Source organism: Gadus morhua, chromosome 7 (assembly GCF_902167405.1).
Source record: "Gadus morhua chromosome 7, gadMor3.0, whole genome shotgun sequence".
In the NCBI taxonomy this organism is placed as follows: domain Eukaryota; kingdom Metazoa; phylum Chordata; class Actinopteri; order Gadiformes; family Gadidae; genus Gadus; species Gadus morhua.
Window position 1 is genome coordinate 6,132,351 of NC_044054.1, and position 27,234 is coordinate 6,159,584.

Below are 27,234 nucleotides of genomic sequence, written 5' to 3' on the forward strand. Positions count from 1 at the left end.
TCTTTTGCCCTCAGCCGTCTCTGCGGACCTAATGGATGTGATGAAGCCGGCAGGCTGACCATAAATAAAGTTTCTCCCTGAACCTCTGTGGATATATCGAGGTCTACGCAATAGTCCTAGCTGCTTAATGGTGGAAATACAGGGTGGGATGGAGCGATTGTTGTACTTCAGCAGCTGTGGGGCGAAGTACGTCAACATCGAACCTGATGTTGAGTGATGTTTGCCTGTTGGCAGCTAGGTACGGACCCGACGCATCTGGGGAAGAGCTGGGAGGCAGTGCAGAAAATCCACGAGACAGTAGAGACAGCTTAGCAGGTTGACCAGGGCATATTCCTCACCAGGATCGCCGAAAAAAAAAAAAAAAAAAAAAAAACGCCAGCAGTGACCAGGAAAATGTCACATCGGCTACTTGTTTTAGCCGTTGTTTTTAGCCGTTACTAGGGAAACCAAAATAACAAGTGAGCTACACGGCTCTTCACAATAACACAATAACACTGGAACAACTAAAGACAGTCCATAAGCTTGCTTTTCGTCGCTAATGTAGCTTGCAGGGAACCAAGTAGAGATAATATGTCAACAAAAAATCACTTTTTAAGTAAAATTGGCCAAAATTGGCCCAAAAATTGCTTGGAAAAGCGGCGAACAGACAGCGCCAGCGTCCTCTCCGTTTGTTGCCTAGATACGTATAACAGACAGACAGATAGAGATAACCCCCACTACGAGTCTCGTTGTAGAAATACCAGAGACGAGAGTCCGACGTGTTGTTTAGATCCTAATAACAACTCCAGCAGCGTTACAGTCCTGGGGCTCTACATCTAAATAATATCATATAATACATAGATATCTATATCAAATAATACATATTATCACGGCCAAAACCTGTGTGCAGACGATATAATGAATCGCAAAGGACTTCGTCGGGTTCTCCGACGTCTCTGGTTCTTCCACTTCCACATCAATCTGAAGAAGACGCGGTCGTTTGATCGTCTGGAGGCTCACACAGCTTTTGGCCGTGATAATATATATTATGATATAGATATCTATGTATAAAATGGGTTTCTAAGAGCCATTGCGATACATCCACCGTAAACAGAGCGCATGGTACCGTGGCTACAAGCTGCTCAGGGCCAGGTGATAATATATATTATAGATTATATGATATAGATATCTATGTATAATATGGGTTTATAAGAGCCATTGCGATACATCCACCGTAAACAGAGCGCATGCAGGGCCAGGTGATAATATACATCATATATTATATTATATTATATTATATAGATATCTATGTATAATATGGGTTTCTACGAGCCATTGCGATACATCCACCGTCAACAGAGCGGCGAGCGCATGGTACTGTGGCTACAAGCTGCTCAGGGCCACACCCCCACCCCCCTCCTTGACCTGCCTTGACACGCCCACCGTAACCAGAGCGCATTGTACTGTGGCTACAAGCTGCTCAGGGCCACACCCCCACCCCCCTCCTTGACCTACCTTGACACGCCCACCGAAACAGCGCGTTTGGGGGAAGCTCAATGTGCGACTGGTTTGGAGTGGCTGTAACTCTGCACCACGGCTGAATTTCGGGGACGTCTTTGAATACTGTGTTTGTAGCCCACTAATACCTATATTAAAGCATCCATAAATAGCATGGCATGGGATCTTTAATAAAGGCCACATTAAGGGAACTGCCGCGTTACATTTGAGCTCTCCTGACTCCTAAAGTCACAACCAGGAATTTTAGTTTTCGATCATATGGGCAAATCATGTATGACATTCCCCGAATTCCCCCATTCTCCCACATTCCCCCGTCTTCAGTGAGAGCGCCTTTAACATTTTTGCAACAACATCCTGGTATAAACTACAGAGTAATCTTAAATTAGACTGCATTCCAAAAATGTAGTTTTTTAAAACTAGGATAAAGGACTGTTTGAGCACTAAACGCACATGTGCTAATGTTGAACGTTGCCGGTGATCATGTTGAGATGATTTTAAATCGCCAATTGTCCTTTTCTGTTTTATGTTGTCTGTTTTTTTATGTATATTGTTACAGCCAATAAACTCTCTTGCCCCTTTTCCACCAAGGTGGTTCCAGTCTTGGTTCGGAGCCAGTGCCGATCTCAAACCGGTTCTTGGCTTTCCACACAAGCAACCAGGTTTCAACTCAGAACCAACTCCACGCTGGTCCAAAACCCAGTAAGAACCGGTGACGTCTAGGACTGGGTTAGCGTCATTTTAACACGTTCATTTTAAGACATTAATTTTAACGTCATAAAGCGACACATGCACACACACACAGACAAAGAGACACACATACACACACACACACACACACACACACACACACACACACACACACACACACACACACACACACACAAAGAGACACAAACACACATAAAGACACACACACACAAGGAGAAACAAACACAAACATACACGTCATCGGTTAACAAATTCATCCCACTATTTCCAACGACACATTGACCTCACCAGACTCCGCCCTGGAGATAACATCGAGGGTCTAACCAATCGCCCCAACTCCGACAAGTCAAGTGCTAGGTTCTGAGCGCACACAAACACACACATACACATCGTGTCCAGGACCTCCGAGAGACTAGTTTAAGGGACGAGGCCTGAAAGATTTTTAAGATGATGTTGGCGCTTGTGGGGATGTTGCTCCTGCAGATGGGAGCGGCAACGAGGTGAGTAGAGAGACATAGAGAGAGACAGAGAGAGAAAGAGAGAGACAGAGAGTGAGAAACTCAGAGAGAGAGAGAGAGAGAGAGAGAGAGAGAGAGAGAGAGAGAGAGAGAGAGAGAGAGACAGAGAGAGACAGAGAGAGAGACAGAGACAGAGAGAGACAGAGACAGAGACAGAGAGAGAGAGAGACAGAGAGAGAGAAACTCAGAGATAGAGACAGAGAGAGAGAGAGAGACACAAAGAGAGAGATAGAGACAGAGAGAAAGACTCAGAGATAAAGACAGAAAGAGAGACAGAGAGAGAGACAGAGCGAAAGAGACAGAGGGAGAAACTCAGAGATAGCGATTCAGTGTGAAAGAGAGAGAGAGAGAGAGAGAGAGAGAGAGAGAGAGAGAGAGAGAGAGAACTTAAAAAGGGTTGTAAGGGCTGACTTTTAAGTCCAAACAGACGAAGCTAGCGCTTTTTCTGATCTGTAAAGATAGCGTTAAGGTCATGAGAACATTGTACACTGACCCTGAACGTTTGAAAGAGATATGATGCCTTTGGCTCGTTACTTAACGACTTATTGTGTGGAAGTATTGGACATTGTACCTGTGTATAATGCCTTACTTGAAATCCCCAAAATGTCTTTTAATTTCTGTAAATTGTGGGGTTTCTTTGCATGAAACATACCTGTGTTGTCTGTTCTATGCTGCCACCTTGGCCAGGGGCCGGATTCACAAAGCATTCTTACGAAGGAAAAAGTTCTTAAGTAGCACTTTTTTCTTAACTATGTTCTTAAGACAAAATTTAAGAAGATTTGATATTCTTGAAGAATTTCTTAGTTTCTTCTTAACTTTTTTCTCAACTTTCTTCTTAACTTTTTTCCTAAGTTCCTAAGTTTTTTCCTAAGAAAGTATTTAAGAACAAATGAGATTCTTGAAGACAAAGTTCTTGAATTTCTTCTCAAATTTCTTCACAACTTTAAGATAACCCTTCACCAGTCTTAAACCAGCTGCAGTTAAAAGGTAAGTCTTTCTTTAAACATATCTATATTACATTTATATTAATTAATTAATATATTGCTTAACCCAAGACTATATGTTAAACAATGTTGTGAATTTAAGCTTGTCATACTATTATATATATATTATATAATATAATATTAAATGAAATGGGCCTAAACTCTGTCATTTACTATTGATAATACCAGACAGTGTTGAGAAGTAATAGTTATCAAGGATGTTTGATTATACTTCAATTTTCTCTTAAGTATATCAAGAAGGCAGTTGTATTTATTTAGATTATTAGATCATTTCAGTAGGCCAAGTCACTGAAATCATATTACTCTTTTTTTTTTAGATGGAAGTTCTTTGGGTGGCAGTTAGGGAGGAAAATCCACCAAGGCAGAATGGATCTGCTTATGCTCCCTGATCACATGTTGATTAGACAATATAGGCTCCCTAGGCCTGCAATTATTTATTTAGCAGATATGCTATCAAATGACCTGAAAAGGAAAACAAGGCGATCGTCACCCCTTCCAGTTGTAACGCAAATTATGGCTGCCCTGAGATTTTTTGCCTCTGGGTCTTTTCAAATGGTGGTGGGGGGCACCCTGGGTGTGAGCCAATCATCCGTTAGCCGAGTGGTCAGAGATGTTACAAATGCACTCTGTAGAAGAGCACGGCAGTTCATCAAGTTTCCAGCAACAGACGCAGAATGCATTCGAACCAAACAGCATTTTTTTGAAGTAGCCGGATTTCCAAATGTGCTGGGGGCAGTTGATGGGACACATATTGCAATCAAAGTAAGATAATGTTATTTATTTGAATTTTTTTGCAAATCTGTTTATGCTGTTTATGAACGTATCAGCTTGAATCAAAAAACATTTCACGTGGTGCTTGAAGCGTTACCTTAAGTATGAATTATCCATACATTTTAATTCCATAGGCACCAAATGATGAGGAGGAGGCCTTTGTGAACAGGAAAAAATTCCACTCGATAAACACACAGGTCATATGTGATGCAACGCTCCGAGTGACAGACCTTGTTGCGAAGTGGCCGGGTAGCACCCACGACTCCTTTGTTCTTATGAATTCAGGAACAGGCATTAAACTTAATGAGGGAGAAATGCCCGGTGGTTGGTTGTTAGGTGAGAACTACACATGAATTCTACTTTAGGTTAAAACAAAAACATACTGTATTGCCCTAACTAATGTCCGCTATGACAGGAGACGGTGGCTAGGCCTCAAGACCATGGTTGATGACACCCATCCTTCACCCAGCAACAGAACCAGATGAGCGCTACAGCCGGGCACAACGAAAAACGCGTAGTGTTGTGGAGAGGTGCAGTGGGGTAGTGAAGTCAAGGTTTAGGTTTAACACTCCTGAGAGGGCATGTAAAATGATTACCTGTGCTTTTATCCTCCACAACATCTGCATTATGTACCGCTTGCCAATCCCTGACATCCCAGAAGATGATGCCCCCCGAGGGAGATGTCCCAGTCCCTGCCCCATGTAACACTGGCATGCAAGTGAGACAAGGCCTCATAAGGAGGAGATTCATGTGAAGAAAAACCACAATAAACAACACATGAAAACCTCTGAGTGATTGCTATTTTATTCTAGGTTCAACATTCATTTTTTTTTAAATCAAACTTGGCTTGGGCAAGGTGAAGCTTCTCCCTCTCGACGAGCAGCTTTTCCCTCTCCACCTGCAGGAGTTGCTCCGGAGTATGCCTCAGCATTTTAACTTCCTCCAAAAGCTGACGCTGAAGGGAGACCATGTCCTCCGTGTTGCTTCTGGATGTGGCAGGTGTATGAAAGGTTTCCGAGAATAGCTGGGATAATGTCAGGTCATCCCCGGGACTCTGTAACAGCTGTGAGTGGAACGATTGTAAATTAAACAGTATCAAAATGTATGGTTAGGTAAAACAGTTAGTGTCAGATACACTTATTAACTTACGTTTTGATGGTTTGTAAGGGCTTGGGTTGGTTCAGCTGCATTGATTGTGTGGGATTGTTCTGCATCCTGGTTGACTGCTATTACGACCAAAGTATCTAAAGAAAAGCAACAGAAACAAAGAAATGTGATGTTAGATGCAGCTGGCTAAAACAACTTACATTAGCAGGGTGAGTGCTTGCTCGGTAAGCTAAATGGCATAAGGTTTATTCAGTTTATCAAACACTTTTCACAGGACACAATGTTGTTGACAGCTTACAACCCATGGGGCCAATAGCTGAACTACTTGTAACCAATAAATAGATACATCTACACTAAACACTGACAACAACTCAGCCACCGCCAGTCTAACAGCTCGTTTCTTTGACAACAACACAGCCAACGCCAGTCTAGTGGCAGCTAGTGTTGTGATAGCAGCTAGTTCTACGTTTTGGTAGGCTGGAAACAAATTGTCACGGTCAAAGTAACCAAGCCTAGGTAAACTGCGGTCATCTGAGACGTAACTCAATCAATAGTGGTCTCTCTTCTCTATGGTTTCATGGTCATCATAATAACTAGCAAGCGCTAGACAACAGTTGACAGTCTTGATTGGCTTACCTCCTGCTTGCAGGCTATCGTCTTCTCCCGGTTCTCCAGTGTCCACTCCTCCATCTACTCCTTCAACTAACATTTCGGCAATCGACCCCAACAATTTCTCCTCCAGTGGGTCCAGCTGGATTGTCGTCTTCCCTCCTCTAGTTTTTTTTCAACTCTCTTGCCCTCTCCGTTCCATTCTTTTTTACAATAGATTTGATGTCAGCCCACTTTTTTGTTTTACAGCGTTGACATCGCAAACGATACCTATATCCGCCACTGCAGATACAGTCTGGGCAACTTTGGCCCACGCCCTCTTTTTGTTTTCCGACGTTATCATACTGTCTAGCTTGCCAAACAATAATCTTTTTCGGATGATGATCTCCTCGACCATCACCTCCAACTCCTGTTTGGAGAAGTTAAAGCTTCATTTACAGGCGATGTCCTCCTTTTTTCACAAATCAATTTCTCTCAACTGTCGGTCAACTGTTGGTTCAAAAACCTTGCGAGCGTTCTTAAGATAAAAATCTAAGAACATCCTAAGTGAGAAAACTAAGAAGTTCGTAAGACAATCGACAATTCTTAAGAAAAAAATGGTGAATAGCGTTTAAGAAGATTCTTAGGAACTTCTTATATTTTTTCTGAAGAATCTTCTTAATTTTTATCTTAAGAACACTTTTGTGAATCCGGGCCCAGGTCTTGAAATTGATTTTAATTAATAAAATAATTACATTTTTAACTGGTTAAATAAATGTTAATGTGCATGTGTGTGTGTGTGTGTGTTTGTGTGTGTGTGTGTGTGTGTGTGTGTGTGTGTGTGTGTGTGTGTGTGTGTGTGTGTGTGTGTGTGTGTGTGTGTGCTTGTTCGGATATGTGTGTGTGTTTGTGTGTGTTTGTGTGTGTGTCTGTGTGTGTTCGGATATGTGTGTGTGTTTGGATATGTGTGTGTGTTTGTGTGTGTGTGTGTGTGTGTATGTGTGTTCGGATATGTGTTTGTGTTTGTGTGTGTGTTTGTGTGTGAATGTGTGTGTGTGTGTGTGTGTGTGTGTGTGTGTGTGTGTGTGTGTGTGTGTGTGTGTGTGTGTACGGATATGTGTGTGTGTGTGTGTGTGTGTGTGTGTGTGTGTGTGTGTGTGTGTGTGTGTGTGTTCGACAATATGTGTGTGTGTGTGTGTGTGTGTGTTCGACAATATGTGTGTCTGTGTGTGTGTGTGTTTGTGTGTGTGTTCAACAGAGCAATTCATGACTACAACGTCTACCACCCCTATACTGAGGTGAGAATCCATCCACACTCTTCCACTAACACAGACGCCCAAAATCAAACCCAAACAGATATTCACAACAATCTCACATCCATACTACACATACTAACATTCACCTTCCCGAAAAGAAAGCGCACTTTATCAGAAAGAACATTAAATTAAATTTCGATGTAACGTACAGAGGCACAGGAATCAATTTTTATATTCTTATATTCATCATTATAAGAAGATATTTAGATAATAGCTTCAAAAAATGTTATGAAAGTTTCATATTTTATTATTGATTTTAAAAAAGTTTCCGGAATCTAAATCTAAAATTATAGCAAATATAAAAGGTTTGTATTATATGAATGTTTATAATAATAATAAAAATATTCATAATAAGAATATAAGGAAATAAAAGGTTAAATAAATGGTCCGAAAGTTTAATATTTCCATCGCACTTTCTTGCGATGCCTTTGGAACCCACAGATTGACAGCTGGATGACCGGGATTCTGATTGACAACCCGGACATCGTGTCTATTGAGCGCTACGGCCAGACCTACGAGAAGAGAGACATCAACTTGCTCAGGGTGAAATGCTTCTCCTTTTATTTTACGTTAACTCGTTACGAAGAGAAACGCCTTGAAAACGAAACATTTTCATAAAAGCGCAGAGTGAATATAATACAGGGCAGAGGGAATAACTTGGGAAATATTTGATAATTTCTTAGAAGGTCTCCGCCAATTTGTGATGTGGCCAGGTACATCTTGGGCCCTATTTTAACGGTCTGAAACGCAAGTGGGAAGCACAAAGCGCAAGTAGCTTTGTGGGCGGTTCTACGGCGCTATCGCTATTTTACAGGCGGATAAATGACACTTGCGGCGCGGCGCAAGTGTCAAAAGGGTTGGTCTGAAGCAGCCTAGTTACCCGTAGGTGTGGTTTGGGCGTAACGTCCAACAAACCAATGAGAGTGCCAGCTCCCATCCCCTTTAAGAGCCATGAGCGCATTTGAATCGGACGAGTTGATATTCTGACAGCGCGTCTGCAGTCTCCGATGAGACAGATGCACATGAATTTCAAACTGCAAATGGCTCCGTTTATTGCCAAATAATATGGCCTAATTCACACATGGAATAAGGGGTTTTCTTCCACAACTTCAGAAATACTGAGTCCTCAAATAAATTTCGGCAAAGAAAACGTATATGATATAACATATGATATGCGGTAACTGTGGTTATATTTAATGATATACGCAATACATTATAAACATTGTTTCTTATCAGTATTGTATGCTATCCTAAAATGCATGTGTCCCCACAGTAATAGACATTGCCATTGATTGTATTATGCGCTACGTGTTTAGTTTGCGTGTGTTTAAACAGAGCACACACACGCGCCCGCATTCATTCATTATTTTTAACACTCACTCGCGGTAAAACAATGTTTTTCACGATCAAATACTCATCAATCCTAAAAGTTATGGGCATGTAGGCCTACACGATGTCTCTGTCAAGAAAATATGTGTTTGCTGTACGGTGTTTGCAGATGCATTGATTTAAAAGTACAACTTATTACCTCTGCATCAGCTGTTCTTTCCCAAATGATTTACCAAGAATGTGCGGCTAGGTAGATGGGAGAAGCAAAGTGTATGCGCGAGGTGCACAAGCAATCCGTATGCATCTCATGCACATGTATGCATGCGCCCTTAAAATAGCATCTGAACAACGCGCCACTGACTTTAAACAAGGTATTTCCTGGTCAGTAGCGCAATGGTATTCAGAAACGGCAAAATACCGTTTGCGCCAGAACACGCCTCCTCCTTCCGCCGAACCGCCCCTTGGGGCGCATGATCAATCCCTGATATACCGAGTGGCGGTGGTGGGAAAAGAACGCTCTGCGCCAGTTGTAAACTAGCAACGACACATGCGCCAGTGACTAAGTCACTTGCGCCGGATGCAAGATAGGGCCCCTTGTGTTTAACGGGTTAACTTTGCTTTGTTAACTTTTACTCATCTATTTTTGTATTTCATTTTATTGTATGGAAGCACTTTGAGTCTACCTGTGTAAGAAAAGTGCTGTGTCAATAAAGTTGCCTTGCCTTAAATATTCCTTCTTGTTCTTCAGATCGGGGAGAGGACAGGGGCGATGAAGAAGGTCGCCTGGATGGACTGCGGGATCCATGCCCGGGAGTGGATCTCACCGGCCTTCTGCCAGTACTTCATCAAACAGGTAGAGAGAGAGAGAGAGAGAGAGACAGAGACAGAGACAGAGACAGAGAGAGAGACAGAGACAGAGACAGAGAGAGAGACAGAGAGAGAGACAGACAGACAGACAGACAGACAGACAGACAGACAGACAGACAGACAGACAGACAGAAAGACAGACAGAGAGGGACACAGACAGACAGACAGACAGACAGAAATAGAGACAGACAGGCAGACAGAGAGAAATAAAGGCAGACAGAGAGACATAGAGACAGACAGGGAGGGAACCCAGAATCCAGGGAATGATGACGACCCAGACTTCTGTCAGTACTTCGTCAAACAGGTCGGCAACAACAGACAGAGAGAGACAGACAGATATACAGACAGACATACAGATTCTACTTAGACTGTCCTCCTTCTCCCCTTCTTCTATTTCAACCTCACTGGTTTATTATGTGGGTTCATCATGGCTTGAAGAGGGCCCTGACTCTAAGATACATCATATAATTCATAATGTCTCATAATTATCTGAACATATTAAACAATGTTGTCAACAGTCTATTTGATTGGTTTGAGCTGGGCATGACTAAATATGTATTTGTATGTTTTGATTTGCTGCATTAGCCTACAATAAATAGCAGCTATTAATCTAAGGGTAGACTACTTGTAATTTTAGCTGACTTAAAACTTAAAAGTCAGCAAAAATGTAAGTATCCAATGCAGCCAATCAAAATATTCAAAATCTGTTTACCACAATGTTATTATCATGCTGGCAAGCAGCATGGAATGTTAATCATGTTAAAAAAGGGTTAATTTACACCTAGGAAAGACGTTGACCCTATGAAGACGCTATGGCCACTTGCTTGGCAACGCCTGCATACGGGAGATATCAAATAGTCCGCTCGACTTGTAAAAATAATGTAGGCTTTTTGTAAATAGGTAGGCTATTGGATATCATGTGAATGGTAATGCAAACGATTTTTTCAGTTTTATCATCCAGTGCAGGCTGTAATTATTTTAGCTACAGTTGTTGGGAAAGTGTAGAGGAAGAAATATACCTTTCTTGGTAAAAAACTGGGGGACGAACTGTCGACTGCTTTGAGCTGTTTCCTCTCTCTCTTTCCTCCCCTGACAACCTGACTTCTTAATTTAACCGACCGGGATACACACAAACTGACTTTAGACTGCTAGTTTAAGACACTAGCAGTCTGCCCTTGCTTCACAACGATCTGCATGGCTGCTACTTTGCTCTGCAGTATCGTAAGACTTGGGCTGTACCAAATAATGACAAATGAGAGGGGTGATAATAGGGTGAAGACTTTCTTATGATTTTGTGAAAATGGAGAAACAAATCATTTTCATTTTCGGATTTGATGATTAATTCCGAAAAAAAAACCTTTTTTTTTGCATATCGTTTTAATAATACCATCAATGTCCTCTGGGGCGCCCCCTTCAGTGCTGCGCCCCTGTAATCATCCTAATTCCCCCCCCCAGTCCATTTCAAAGACATCCTGCCCACCAGCTTTCAAATAACAGTGATGCCACTGGTGGCTATGGAAGCATATATGTAGCAAAATTCAAATGGCAATGCAATTTGCAATTACATTATGCATTTGACAATTCATTTTCAATTTTAATGTAATTTGCAAATACGTTATTCAAAGTGTATTTTAACATGCAAATTGACAATGCAATCCTCAATTAAATTGGCAAAAGTTATAACAATACAAATAGAATAACATTTTGTCAAATTTTTTGAGTTCCTTTATTCAAATTGGAAAGCTATAGCGTCCCCGTGATTGCAATCCACTTCGCCACGCTCCGTGTGTTGCGATATTCAAATGACATTTCAATCCGCAAAACGGAATCCAAAACGGAATCCAAAACGGAATCCAAAGCGGAATCCAAAACGGAATCCAAAGAGGAATCCAAAGAGGAATCCAAAACGGAATCCAAAGAGGAATCAAAAACGGAATCCAAAGAGGAATCCAAAAAGTCAATATGCAAAGTGGCAAACGTATCAGCCAATCAGCGTCTGGGCTGGAACTACGTCACTTGCTCGTAACTTCCTTGTTCACTTTTAGTTCGTATGTGTCAGGGCCATGGTCACCAATGGAGATTATTGATACGCTCCGAAGTTTGGCCGATGATGTGGAGAACAATCGTGTTGAAGACACAGATGCAGTAGATATAGTGCGTGTTCTGGGAGATAGGATAGACGACTTATCCTCACTGGTACGTTATGAGGCCAGTGTGATAAACACAAAGATTTCCCAAGTGCTACAGGCACTGGGTGCGATAACTTTTGCAAATTTAATTGAGGATTGCATTGTCACTTTGCATATTAAAATACACTTTGAATAACGTATTTACAATTTACATTATGAAATTGCATAATGCATTCTCAATTGCATAACGTAATTACTTATTGAATTGCAAATTGCAAATTGCATTGCCATTTGAATTTTGCTACATATATGCTTCCATAGGTGGCTTTGTATCAATTTTATTCACATAACTATCCCTCCCTACTATTAACACCCTGCAGCAACTTAGGTCTCACATTCTTATGCCATCATACACCAACAGTGCAAGCAGGCCAATAGCGCATGTATATATATATATATATAGTATATATATATAACATCTAACAATAAAGTCCTCAGTCTCTGTCAAAATCTGTGTAGTGCAATGAAGAGAAAGCGTGAGGCTTGCGTAAGCTCCCGTTGCTCTGACCTCTCCCTCCCACCCTCGAACAGATCCTGCAGGAGTACAGAGTCCACGGTAGCAGGATGGCAGCGATGATGAAGGAGATGGACTTTTACGTCACCCCTGTCCTGAACGTGGACGGATACATCTACTCCTGGCTCAACGGGGTCAGTACGGCCAAGACACCAGGGTCTCAAGGTTAACAGTAGGGCTGTCCCAAACTATTCTTTTTGAAATGAATAATTTAGCAGGTTTTAATCGACTAATCTAATGTTTATTTTAGATAGTCTTGATGAAAGAAAAGTTCTCTAATTTGTGTCATATTCTATTAAGTGACACCTGGGTATCAATCACTAAAACACATTTCGTTTCAATGCTTGTTAATGGAATATTCCACGGTGGGAAAGGGGAGAAAGTTAAAAGAACGATAGTTACGTTATTATAACTCTAGTTCTTTAGACTTTGCCTTAGGGGCTCTTCCCGTTCACGCCCGAGAGAGAGTGAGCGCTATGCATTCCAGGCTGTTTTATTTACAAATGCTCATTCATTGCTGTCGTTCTTGTAGGAATTTTGCTCAATGTGCAAATAACCACATCACTAGACAGGTTTAGTGTGAAAAATGCCAGACTTTTGAATGCCGTGGCCGTGATTTTTGTGTTTATTTTGTTTCGCAGCCATCGTTTGACTTCTTCTTCTATATTTTTAAACGATGGCGTCTATAGAGGGATTATCAGTCTACGTCTATCTACGTCACTCACCGCTCTACGCGCATGTCTTTTGAAGAAAGAGACGCAATCATGGCTTGTGTGGTTGGTTGAAATAACGTTTGAATAAGACTGATTATCCCATTTCTTCTACTTCTTGCTTGCCAACATAATCAAACAATTAAAATACTTTAATAATTATGCTTTTTCTTATTCGTATTACATGCTTGTTAAATGCAGGCTATACTTTGTTTGAGTTCATCTCCCTCAAAAAGTAGTCCCCTTTAATTATGATCGATCAAACATGTTTTTGACACCTCGAAGGGCATTATCCCGCTTATACCATAGTCATTTGCCAAAGAAAATAAATAGAGATCATTCATTTATATTTTCAAGCGTTTTACAATCCAGATATAACGTTTTTCACATAAGACGGACATGAGCTTTGACTTGGCAACGGGAGGTATTCTAGTCCGCTGAGCTATGAGCGAGGGAGCTAACGTTATGGATTGTTATAATTTGAAATTCGTCCCAGCCTTTATACCACAGATACTCTTGGGTCCATAGCATATAACCGCGTTGTCTGATTACAGTTCTCATTAATTTTCACAATTTATCAGCTCTCGTTTTGAAGAATAATCACCGCAGATTCATTTCAATGGGAATCACGACGGCCGATACTTTCAACATAAAGGGTACATATTTATAATTCGAAATTCGTTCCAGCCTTTATACCACAGACACTAGGTTCCATAGCATATAACTGCGTCGTCTGATTACAGTTTAATGTAACAGTAAGCTGACATCACCAATTAACACCGCAACTGCAAATGAACCACACAGAGATAATGATGGCAACAGGTCAAACAGATTTTATTTTTGCCACCATTCTGCGCCCGCATCCGCCATGTTGATAAACAAATAATCCCCATATAGCTATTGATGACTAGCTTTCTGGTGCAATACCACCACTACTGGACTGGAGTGTGGGACAGGAGTTAGTATAGTTGTTTGGAAAAAGATCCATGCCTTTCTAACGTACTTTGTGGTTTTCCCACTGCAGACCCGTCTGTGGAGGAAGAACCGTTCTCCTGGAACCGGCAGCTGCAGCTGCTACGGCACTGACCTCAACCGCAACTTCAACGTCACCTGGGGCAGTAAGTGAAAAACCTTGAGGTGGTTTCCGAATTCAGTTTATTTCCTGAAAACTAACTACTAAAGGTTACGCAATTTGAGTAGCCAGCAACCGTAATTGATGACGAACACTTCCCCTCGACCAAGGTGTATCCATGGGAGTGAGTGAGTGAGTGAGTGAGTGAGAGAGAGAGAGAGAGAGAGAGAGAGATGTGCCTTTCTGTGTTTTAGTGTCATCACAAGTGGGCGTGTCCACCTAGGCGTGCAACGTTTGCTACAGTCCACTTGGTAGGCTGGTAGACTGATCTATCCAGCGTACATCTAGGTGGACACATCCACCTGTGAGGTCACTAAAACACAGGAAAAGGCAGGTTTTCAAACGGCTTGTAACGGCTGAACACCATCTGGGGAAAGCACCAAGATCAGACGTGTCGTTCGTCCTGTGTCCAGCGATCGGCGTGTCGACCAACTGTTGCTCAGAGACGTACGGCGGCACGGCTGCCCTGTCGTCGCCCGAGGCGGCAAGTGTGACGCGCTACCTGGAGCAGAGGAAGGCAGACGTGCTCCTCTTCCTCACCATCCACTCGTACGGCCAGCTCATCCTGGTGCCTTACGGCAACCCCAACCTCACTGCGCCAAACTACGGCCAACTGGTAACTATGACTACAACCGACTGTAACTATGACTACGACCGACTGGTAACTATGGCAACCCCAACCTCACCGCCCCGAACTACGATGAACTTGTAACTATGACTACGACTGACTGGTAACTATGACTACGACCGACAGGTAACTATGACTTCAACGAGCTGGTAACTACGGCAACCCCAACCTCACCGCGCCCAACTAGGACCAGGTGGTAACTATGGCTACGACCGACTGGTAACTACGGCAACCCCAACCTCAGTGTCCAACTAGGAAGAGCTGGTAACTATGACAACGACCAACTGGTAACTACGGCAACCCCAACACGCCCAACTAGGACCAACTGGTAACCATGACTATGATGGACTGTTTACTATGACGAACTGGTAACTACTGAAAGATTGATCAAAATCAATCCGACATCGCAATGTAATAGAAAGCGATTTTGCAAATCGCAAAGGCTGCTAACCCTCACCCTATATGTTGAATGCCTCCAGTGTTGTGTTGGTCATACAATAGAATGATTTATTTCTTGTTTAGGGAATAAAACAGAACATAATGGAACTTTAAAAAAGAAAAATCACATTTTAAATCGCAATCACAAATATTGGTCGAAAGTCGCAATTTGTTTATTTCGCCCAAATCAGGGGTTCTCAAAGTTTTGACAACTGAGGGCAAAAAAAAAATTGGCGGGAAACGCCGTCAGCATCCCAGTGGTCAAAAAAAACATTGCACCGTGGACCTCCGGGTGTGAGGTCAAGTGAGGTCTAAATCACGAAACTGAGGTTCAGCCTTTCAAAGTAATGTACAGTCGGATTAAAACTAACAAAATGTAAAAGGATTTAATTGAAAGCTAGAGAGAGTCAATTTTTCTCTTTATATTTATTTATATTTGTTTAAATTAATATTGATATAATAATAAAAATAAAAAAGATTTTTCGCGGGCCGCCATTGGCCTGTGGGCCGCACTTTGAGAACCAATGGCCCAAATCATTCAGCCCTAGTAACTTCAACAAACTAGTAACTAGGATGAACTGGTAACGGCGATCAATCCTTACCGCTGACACTATACTGATGGTTCTATTAAAAGTATATTTTGTAAAGATATTGACCTTTTGGTTTTTCGGAAATTTCACACAAATCTAAAAGGTGTGATTTTTAAGGCATGTTGCTCAGGAGGTGGAGTGGATTGACTGGTATCCGGAGGGTTGCTAGTTCGATCCGAGGTGAGTGCCGAGGTGTCCCAGAGCGAGACGCCTCACCCTGACTGCTCCCTGATGAGCTGGCTGTCGTCCTGAGGGGTCTGCTCCGCCGTCGGTGTGTGAATGTGTGTTTGAATGGGTGAACTTTAGGCAGCAATGTAAAGCGCTTAGAGTGACTCTGGTTAGAAAAGAGCTACATAAATGCAGTCCGTTTACCATTTATGAAATATAATTTGAGGTTTTTCGTAGAAAAGTAATCTGTCATACATTAGTGACTGTAAGGCTATGAAAGTCTGAAGAACTCTTACTAGTTATAGAAAGAGCTGAATAATTTAAGGGCTCTCTCAGGTTATTTACAGCATAGGGATCAATCATTTACTGAACTGTTAATCAGTATGAGGAAGTATATACACATTAGGGTCAATATATACAGTACTTTGTTTGCTTTGATTTTCGTCCAGTAGCGGTTCCTGGCCGAGCTCACCAGGGAGGCAAACATGAACGCTCATTCATGAACACGCGCAGTGCACCCGCACATGCATGTCTTTTCTAAAGCGTAGGTGTAACGGGTTCACGGAGTCAGGACACAGTTCTTTGTGGAAATGGAGCGAACTCCCGTTTATTTCCATACCCCCACCGCCTGACACAGGCCGGGGACCCATCCGGCCGTAAACCTACTCCCCCCCCCCCCCCCCCGGGACGGGAGAGGAAGTCTGCCATGACCATCTGCGGCCCCGGCCTGTGGGCCACCCGGAAATTGAACGGCTGCAACGCGAGGTACCACCTGATCCTCGTGTTGGCATCCTTCATCCGGTGTAGCCACTGGAGGGGGGCATGGTCGGAGTAGAGGGTGAACTGGCGACCCAGCAGGTAGTAGCGAAGGGCACCGACCGGCCACTGGATTGCGAGACACTCCTTCTCTACTGTGCTGTACCGACCCTCGCGGTCCGACAGCTTGCGGCTCAGGTACAGCACCAGACGGTCGGTCCCCACCACCTGCTGGGTCAGGACCGCGCCCAACCCCCTATCCGACGCGTCTGCCTGGACGGAGAAAGGGAGAGCAAAATTAGGAGCACACAGGACTGCTTCCCCACAGAGGGATGTTTTAATAGCCTCAAATGACACCTGGCATGGCTCCGACCACTGGACTGTATCTGGGGCCCTCTTCCGGGTGAGGTCGGTCAAGGGGCTGGCCAGGTCGGAGAAGTTCGGCAGGAACTGCCGATAGTAACCCGCCAGCCCCAGGAACCGCCTCACCTCCTTCTTGGTCCTGGGTCGAGGGGAGGCGGCGACCGCCGCGGTCTTACCGACCTGCGGCCGGACCTTCCCCCGCCCCAGGTGGAACCCCAGATACTGAATCTCCCTCCGCCCGATCACACACTTCTTCGGGTTGGCCGTGAGCCCCACCCGTCTCAGCGACTGAAGGACTGCCGCCACCTGCTGCCCCCACTCGTCACCATAGATGACAATGTCATCTATGTAGGCAGCAGCATATGCAGCATGAGGCCGTAACACACGGTCCATCAGTCGCTGAAACGTGGCCGGGGCCCCGAACAACCCGAACGGAAGCACCTTGAACTGGTAAAGACCGAACGGAGTGGAGAACGCAGTTTTTTCTCAGGCTGCTGGAGACAACGGAATCTGCCAGTAGCCCTTCGTGCAGTCCAGGGTCGTATAATACGTGGCCATGCCAAGCCGGTCCACTAGCTCGTCGATCCGAGGCATTGGGTAGGCATCGAACTTTGACACCGCATTCACCCTACGGTAGTCGACACAGAACCGGACAGACCCGTCCGGCTTCCCCACCAGCACGACTGGACTGCACCAGTCACTGTGGGACTCCTCGACGACGCCCAACTGTAACATTGCTGCCAATTCGCACCGTACCACGTCTTGCTTGTGGACGGGCAGCCTGTAGGGACCTGTCCGCACCGTTAACCCGGGTTGCTTCTCGATGTTGTGAGTTATTAACGGGGTGCGACCAGGCAGGGGCGAAAAGACGTCGGCGAACTGGAGCTGCAGACTGCCCCTTGTCCTCCGCCTGACTCGCCGACAGATCCTCTCCTCGGCCGACCGGAGGGACAGGCCCCGGAGTAGGGACTTCCGGTCCAAACTCCTCTCCCTCCGGTAGTGTCGTGGCGAACGCGACCGGGACCACATCAATCCACCTTTTGAGCAGATTGATGTGGTAGATCTGTCGGGAGTCGCCCCGGTCTGGCCGCACTACCTCGTAATCCACGTCCCCGACTCGCCGTGTGACCACAAAGGGACCTTGCCACTTCGCGAGTGATTTGGTGCTAGAGGTGGGCAGCAGAACGAGGACCTTATCCCCCGGTGTAAGATCGCGTAATCCAGTCCCTCTGTCATACAGGCGTTTCTGATTCTCCTGGGCTTGGTGCAAATGCTCACGTGACATTACCCCGAGTGAGTGGAGCTTTGCACGCAAGTCCATGACGCACTGGATTTCGTTTTTACTGTCGCTGGACCCCTCCTCCCAGTTTTCTTTAATGAGGTCCAGGACGCCCCTGGGCCTGCGCCCATAGGGCAACTCGAATGGGGAAAACCCTGTGGAAGCCTGAGGAACTTCCCGCACCGCAAACAACAGAGGGTCTAGCCATTGATGCCAATTTCGAGCATACTCCAGTACAAACTTCCGGATCATGGACTTTAACGTCCGGTTAAACCTCTCACACAAGCCGTCAGTGGCTGGGTGATGGCCTTGACCTTCAACAACCCGTAAAGTTCCTTCATCGTGCGTGACATGAAATTGGTGCCCTGGTCAGTGAGAATCTCTTTTGGGATTCCCACCCACGATATGACATGAAACAATGCCTGCGCAACACTCTTCACAGAGATATAGCGCAACGGAATTGCTTCCGGGTATCGGGTTGCGTAGTCGATCAGGACCAACCCAAATCGATACCCCTGTGCGGAACGTTCTAATGGCCCGATAATGTCCATGCCCACGCGATCGAATGGAGCCTCCACCAGGGGAAGGGGCCGCAAGGGAGCCCTGGGGATGGCGGGGGGATTCACCAACTGGCACTCGGGGCAGGAGGCGCACCACCTACGCACTTCCGCCCGAATCCCCGGCCAATAGAATCGAGCCATTATCCGGTTTAGTGTCTTCTCGTACCCCAAATGGCCCGCCATTGGGTTGTAATGCGCCGCCTGGAAAATCATTTCCCGGCGGCTCCTGGGTACCAGCAGCTGGGTAAAAATCTCCTCACTCTCGGTGACACGACCCACCCGATAAAGCCTATCCCTAACGACCACAAAGTGTGGGTAAGTCAGCACTGCGTCTGGCTCAGTGTTAATTTCGTTAACGAAAAATATGACGAAAAATGTTCAACTACCTTTTTTCCGTGACTAAGACGAGACGTTGACGAGCTAAAAATAGATCTGTGATAATAAAAACGATGACGAAATGTCATTTTGTTTTCGTTGACGAGACGAGACAGGACAAAATGTTATTGGTGTGCTATTTGGACATTCAAAATGCACAATATTTTCCAATCAGTACACTCCCGTAAGGTTCTTATGCAACTGTTCACTCCTCCAGTAAATTGGACGGACCTACGACTTGGCAACGGGAGGCATGGTCCACTCAGCTATGAGCTAACGTTATGCATTGTACATGATTCGAAATTCTTCCCAGCTTTTATTCCACAGATACTAGGGTCTATAGCATATAACCGCGCTGTCTGGTTGCAGTTTAATTCATTTTTCACAATTTACTGGCTCTCGTTTTGAAGAAAATCACCGCGCCATTCGTTTCAATGGGAATCGCCACGGTCTATACTTCAACATAAGGCGGACTTTGAAATTCGTCCCAGCCTTTATACCCAAGATACTATAGGGTTTCTAGCATATAACCGCGTTTTCTGATTACAGTATAATGCATTTTTCACAATTTACCAGCTATCGTATTGAAGGCTGAACAGACAAGAGTACTAAAGTGTGACGTCACGTTTCGAGAGCAACAGATTTTCGGTTCTACACAAACCAAATTAACAAGGGGAAATCCTATGCCACACAAACCTTTTATAGAAAAGGAACAATCTTTTTGCGAATTGATTTGGGAGTTTGCTTTACCAATGATGTAAGTAATATTGAGAATAGATTGTCTTCATATTAAAAAAAAAACTAAACTAAACTAACGTTTACAAACTTTTCCTTTTAATACCCCAGGGGAATACATGAACGCCTCGACATTTTTCGATTGGTAGTGATTTTCACCTCTTGAAATTGATTTATTTTAATTTTGAAAGAAACAACACATGGAAGCAATGGAGAACGCCATCTCTCGTTCGGTTGTTTAGAACTGAAAATCCGGTTGCCAGGACAACGTAACGTTTTCACTTTAGTACTCTATTTGAGTGGAACAACTTAGCAGGTGTCCATATAGCCTATATAGGGTTAGCCTAATTGAACTAGTTTAAAAAGAGAAAACATTTTGACTAAAAGTAATGACTAAAAGTTGACTAAAATGTAAGGACTTTTCGTCGACTAGAACTAGACTAAAACTACAAAGGAAAACAATGACTAAAATGTGACTAAATATACTAAGCATTTTCGTCAAAAGAGTAAGACTAAGACTAAATCTAAAATAGCTGACAAAATTAACACTGGTCTGGCTGTACCCTCGAACCATCAATAGCAATCACTTGGTCGAAGGCTGAGCGTAAAGTAGCGTCACGAGAGCGTCACGAGACTGCCCACCGCCGGTGGGAATCTCGGCGCTCGGACCTCGGGTTGAGAACCTCCCGCCTCCTCCCCTGATTCCTGATCAGCGTCGGACACCCTTGCATCGGCACAGAACACAGCGCATGACCTACATGTCCCTATCTGTCGTGTCCGCACCCCCGTAGACTTGCTAACCGCCCCTGGAAACCCAGCCCAATCTAACCCTAGAATCAGGGGGTGCGTGAGGCTCGAACTAACCGCCGCGTTGACTCTATGCGTTTTCCCCCCATAACGAATTTCGATAGGGACCAAGGGATACGTGTGAACATCCCCGTGTATACATCTCACCGAAACGCTCGATGCCTCTATCAATGCCTCGGATCGCACCAGGCGCTGATGGATCATGGTCTGCATACACCCCGAATCCAACAGCGCCTGGTACGTACCCCGCTGTATCCTCACCGGGATACGGTACGCCTCGCCGGGACCGTGGGGAAGAACCGGGGCACCGGTGACGCGGACGACCTGGCCCACCTCCATCAACAGACAGTCCCGCCGAAGGTGGCCCGGCCGTCCACACCGCCAACAAGCCTCCCCTGCCATCTGAGTGCCCGTCTGCAGGACGGGGTGGGAAGGTGCCTGCTCCTGACTGGGACCCCCCCCCCCCCATGTCGCCCTCGGCCCCGGGGTGGGCCTGTCCCGCTGCAGGGCTGCCGCACTGGTCCGCGGGCTCGGGATCGGTGGTCGTCGGTCCGACAGCGGGGGAGCCAGGTGGCCCTCCGCGATGTTGACGGTCACCAAGAGGCTCCCGGGCTGGTGGTATCGGACCCACGTTGATGTTCTGGTCGGAAGCCCCTCGACGAACCTCTCCAGGGCCACCTGCTCCACTTTCTCCTCCGGTGTGTGTTTCCCGGGCCCAGCCACCTCCTCGCCTGGTCCCGCAGCTGCTGGGCGTAGGTGAAGGGCCGGTCGCCGTCGTTGAAGGCCAGGGCCCGGAACCGGCGGCGATGTTCCTCCGGGTTTAGGCCCAACCGGTCCCGGATAGCCCTGGCGATGGTGTCAAACTACCAGCCGCCGCTGGTAGGCTGTGGGCCGCGAGCTGGGCCTCTCCCGTCAGCAGAGGCAGGAGATGGTGGACCCACTCTTGCGGCGGCCACTCTGAGACCTCGGCCACCCCCTGGAAGGTCTCCAGGAAGGCCTCTGGGTCGTCGGCCTCCCCCATCTTGGGGATGTATATATGTCGCCGCGGTCGGGTTTCCCCGCCGCGTTCTCCGGAGCCGAGTAGCTCCCGCATGGCCTCCCGGTCGGTGGCCAAGGAGCGGGCCAGCTCCACCAGGACCTAGTTCTGGGCCTGCTGCAGTTCGGTCTGTCTCTCCGCTCTTTGTGCCAGGTGTCCGAGGACACTGGCCAATGATGATGGATCCATACTTGACTCCGCCCCACATTGGGCTCCAGTGTAACGGGTTCACGGAGTCAGGACACAGTTCTTTGTGGAAATAGAGCGAACTCCCGTTTATTTCCACTTCTATTACACAAACTCAAAGACACACGAACAAAAGGACAACGTTTCACTGTTCAATCCGTCCGTTTCCTGGTCTTACGACGCTCTCTCTGGCTCGCAGAGAGCGTCTTCCTCCTCTCTCTCTCTAGCCCTGACTGAAAGACAAGCAGGCACATAAATACACACTTCCTGATTGGGTCAGATTGCAGACACCTGTCCGCAATCAGACCCCATCACCCCAGCAGACCCGGTGCTCCATACTCCCCCTGCAGGCCAGACGCCGCCCCACCTCCACAGTAGGCCTACCCAACTTTAAAAAAAAACATACTGGCGTGACGCGTCGTTTGGAGGCGCCGTTAGAGAGGATAATAACTAAAATAAACTAGACACTTAAAAGTGTATCAGCAGAGTGCAAGGCAGACAAAGTTCAACTTCATAAAGTAAACTTCATTCAAGGTGCGTGCTGCTTAAATGTAATGCATGGCAGCATGCAGGGTCAACGACACTATCTTCCAATCATATAAATATAATATTGTCGAAATTGTGTTAATTGGAAAGAGACAATTTCCCACGTTGAGTACACAAATGTGTGACTCGTTTATTTTGTTAGAAAACGATTAAACTAACCTTTAATGGGACAACAATCCCTGAACAACCACGACAGAGTAAACGATATGCATTAGTGTTGGCTCGTTCGTTCGCGAACCGGTTCGAATGAACAAGTCTTTAGGACGAACGAACCGAACCGGTTTGTTTCTCTCGTTCGTCTCGTTCACCATTCGATTCACCGGAAACTCGACTGAACGAACGAACGAGTTTCCGGTAGCACTAAATCCACTGAGTCTTACTGACTCAGCTGAGAACCGTGCAATGGCGTACATTCAATGGCGAGTTAGTGCTACCGGAAACTTGACTGAACGAACGAACGACAAACGATTCGCGAACGACTCCTCTTGGCGAACTGAATCACGCGAACTGGGTCACACGGATACGAATCATTAAATCCACCACTAATATGCATGCAACATATAGATTCTAGAACAACACTAGGTGAAGGTGAATTATGATACATGTATTCACTACGATATAATTAACGAAATCTTAGGCAGCAGCCAGTCGGACAGATTTTTTTGTGTGTTTTGAATAATTATTCCAAATCAGCCTTTTCTGTTTTTCCCAAACAAAGCCTCGAAAATTTGTGTTCTTGTAGATATTGAATTATATTCTCCTCCATGTGGATATCTTTGTTAATCGTTATCTTTGTTAGCCGCGGCAACTGACTAGAAAGAACGCTCTTTTGCTCAGAACATAATTTTAAAAAATGCTGATTTGTGATTGGCTGCAAGGAGTAGATGAGGCTGGCCTCCCTTCCTATGTTTAACATGGTATAGATGATTTACCTCGCAACAGTGAAACTGCATTGTGATTGGTTATTTTCTATTCTCAAAGGCGGCCAAAGTGAGTTTTGACCTCTTTGCCTCCCTTCAGTGGCTAGCCCTGGACACAACATACTGAGAGTAATGTCGGCAGCCTCCGGCCTTGCAAAGGCAATTCGCATTTTATTTTTTACATTTTCAACATTTTCATGTAATTATTCAGTAATAAACACCCATAGCACATAGATAATTTTGAAAAATAAATACCTTTTAATAATTATTATTTATTTTTTTTGGAAAATCACGAGGAGGCGTTGCCTCCGTTGCCTCCTCTAAGGAACCGTCACTGCAATCAAGGCTCAAATGTACAATACAGGAAGTGCTGAATCGTGTCCGCCAGGATTTAGAAGAGTTGCCCTTACCTACAACGAGAAGGCGCCAAAGGAGTGGTATTCTTTCTTTTCATCTCCGCAAATTAACATTTGTGGAGATCTTCAGTTGCCATTACCAACCAGGAGAGGGCGCTAAAGGACCATAGATTTCATCAGCACCACCAGCCGGATAAATACCATGTCCTTATTATTCAACCTACGTTACACAAAACGGTTAAAAATAAAGTAACCCCCTCCCTCCCTCTCTACCGTCCCTTCCCAACTCTCTCTACCCTCTCTCTCCGTCCCCTCCCTCTCTCTCTATCTCCCTCTTTGCTCCTCTCTCTCTCTCTCTCTCTCTCTCTCTCTCTCTCTCTCTCTCTCTCTCTCTCTCTCTCTCTCTCTCTCTCTCTCTCTCTCTCTCTCTCTCTCTCTCTCTCTCTCTCTCTCTCTCTCTCTCTCCCCCTCCCTCCCCTCCCCCTCCCTCCCTCCCTCTCCCTCTCTCTCTCTCTCTCTCTAGATGAAGGTGGGTCTGGCGGCGGCGGCGGAGATGAAGAAGGTCCATGGGATGAGCTACAGGGTCGGGACCTCGCCCGACATACTGTGTAAGTGTGGGGGGGCGCACACGTACATACACACACGCGTCTGTACGCACACACATATACACACACACACAGTTTCCGACACACACACACACACACACACACACACACATTTACACGCACACACAAACTTACACACACAGACGCACCGAGGGGGGGGGTTCTTTATATTATTTTGTAATTTGCTACTGTTACTGACTGGAGGTCAGTAAGATTCGTACTTATTTTTCTTTTACAATTCAATAGTTAAATAAAGATGTTACAAAATCAATTCATCTCAACACAATGTCCTGGCCTAAAGGGAAGAGCAGATTATATGTTGACTGCCTCCAGGGTTGTGTTGGTCATACTAAAGAATGATTTATTGCTTGTTCAGTGAATAATACAAAACATAAGTAACTTTAAAAGAAAATCGCACGCTCAATCGCAATATTGCTTGAAATAATTGCAATTTCATTATTTCCCCAAAACGTTCAGACGCTTCGATGAGACGTGAACATGTTGTGGTTCTGCGTCGGGTTTTAGTGAGCGGACCAATCACAGCCCTTGCTGCTGCGTCGCCTCGATGCAAGGTTAACAATTTTGGGAGACGCACGTCAGGCCCTTGTGGTGGACGCAAGGAGGGTCTGCAAGGACATAATGGTTCCGTTAACCCCCTTGCATTGCGTCGACGTGGAACCATTAGGGCTTGTTCACACTACCTCTGTCCGTCCCCTGATCTCATTGACTTTGCATGGGGCGTCCGCAAAGTGCATTGTGGGTCCGTCCGTCCATTTGGTTCCGTGGCCTGCGTCAAAAAGTTGAGAAATGTTCAACTTTTCAGGCAGCGCCGGATCCGTAGGCCATCAGTCCGTGGTTATGCAAATACACTCCACGTGTCTACTGGATGCATTTTGCAAATAACAAGCAGGAAGAAGCAGGAAGAATCCGGCCGTTATATAATAATCCGTAAGAATCCGGCCGTTATATATACCCTAACCCTAACCCTAACCCTATAGGAATGATAGGATTGTTTGTCACCTGTTGTTTGTGTCATTTTTTGTATTTATATCCACACATTGGCTATGGAGCGGGGAGCGATTTGATTGACTGCAGGCTGCGTCTATAAAGACTAGTCCCTTATACGTCAGACACTCCCTCGGTCATCCGCCGACGGACGCATGTAGTGTACACGAGGCTTCACGGACCCTCCTTGCGTCCACCGCAAGGGCCTGACGTGCGCCTCCCAAAAATCAAAGCATCTGCGTGGTCATTGCGTTGCAGGAACTTGGGACCATAAAAGGCCTTTAGGGTCTCACCTGCAGAGGTCTCACTTTCTGAGACTCACCTGTGCTCCCAGCTGGTGCTACTTACCGCTAAAGAAGAGCTCAATAAACATGGCACCATTAATCTAGGTATAAACATACCTCCCCTTTATCCTCCCTCCCTATCTCTACCCCTCCCCCCCTCTCTCTCTACCCCTCCTCCCTTCCTCTCTCCCTCCCCCCTCTCCCTCTGCCCTCCCTCCCTCCCCCCATTCCTCTCCCTCCCTCTCTCTATCCCCCTGCCTCCCTCTTCCCCCCCTCCCTCCCACACTCTACACCCCCCTCCCTCCCTCCCCTCCATATCTCTCTCCCTATCACCCTCCCCTCTCTATACCTCCCCCCTTCTCTCTCCCTCCCTTCCTCCCTCCCTCCATCTCTACCCCTCACCCCTCTCCCTCTCTCCCCCCTCCCTCTCTACAGACCCTAACTCCGGATCTTCCCGGGATTGGGCCCGTCTTGCCGGCATTCCCTACTCCTTCACCTTCGAACTCCGTGACAACGGGACTTTCGGCTTCGAACTCCCCGAGGAACAGATCCAGCCAGCCTGCGAGGAGGCCTACTCCGGGGCAATGCACATCATCAACCACGTCCACCGCGAGCAGTTCAACGCGGCAGTGTCAGTGGCTACAGCCTCCCTGTTGGGGGTGCTGTTGGCCACATGCGTCACTGTAGCAAACAACGCTTTTTGAAATTATCACGATTTGTATTTTTTTTTTTTCACAATTTGCTCTTGGTGGCTTGGTGAAATTATTTAGGAATCAAAGTATTTTTTTGTAAGATATTTCACGGTTATAAATATTTTTGGTGGCTTGATGAAATTATGAGGATATATTATATTTTGAAATATTTTTTTAATTTCCACGATTTGTAATATTTTTAATGTACATCAGTTTTCACATTTAAATAGATTTCACAGAATTTCACAATGAACACAATTGACGCAACCACTACGTCCACCAACACGAGTTCAACGTGGCGGCAGTCAGTGGCCACCACCTCCCTCTGGGGGGCGCTGTTGGCCACCTGCGTGACTGTCGCAAACAATGAACTCTGCGAAGGAGGGGAACGGGTTTGGGGTTTTGTGAGTGGATTTAAAATTAAAATTAGTCTTTGGCGACTTGATGAAATGTATGGAAGCATAAATGTAGCAAAATTCAAATGGCAATGCAATTTGCAATTCAATAAATCATTACATTATGCAATTGAAAATTCATTATGCAATTTTATAATGTAATTTGTAAATACGTTATTCAAAGTGTATTTTAATATGCAAAGTGGCAATGCAATCCTCAATTAAATTTGCTAAAGTTGTAACAATAAAAATAGAATAAC

General features: G+C 45.4%; 1 protein-coding gene and 1 long non-coding RNA gene across 2 annotated transcripts; one reads left to right on the forward strand and one right to left on the reverse strand.

Annotated features, from left to right (window-relative positions):
• The first annotated feature begins 2,516 nt into the window (after positions 1–2,516).
• On the forward strand, positions 2,517–27,234 carry LOC115547946 (carboxypeptidase O-like). The gene is made up of 9 exons (XM_030362465.1): positions 2,517–2,705; positions 7,452–7,491; positions 7,951–8,052; positions 9,587–9,691; positions 12,426–12,542; positions 14,143–14,236; positions 14,664–14,866; positions 24,517–24,601; positions 26,323–27,234. Exons 1-9 carry the CDS (start codon positions 2,653–2,655, stop codon positions 26,589–26,591), a joined length of 1,068 nt encoding a protein of 355 aa, XP_030218325.1. The 5' UTR covers positions 2,517–2,652; the 3' UTR covers positions 26,592–27,234.
• Positions 5,285–7,006, reverse strand: LOC115547947 (uncharacterized). The gene is made up of 3 exons (XR_003977454.1): positions 6,242–7,006; positions 5,648–5,742; positions 5,285–5,561 (listed from the first exon to the last, which is right to left on the reverse strand). It is a non-coding gene; the product is annotated as an uncharacterized LOC115547947 (long non-coding RNA).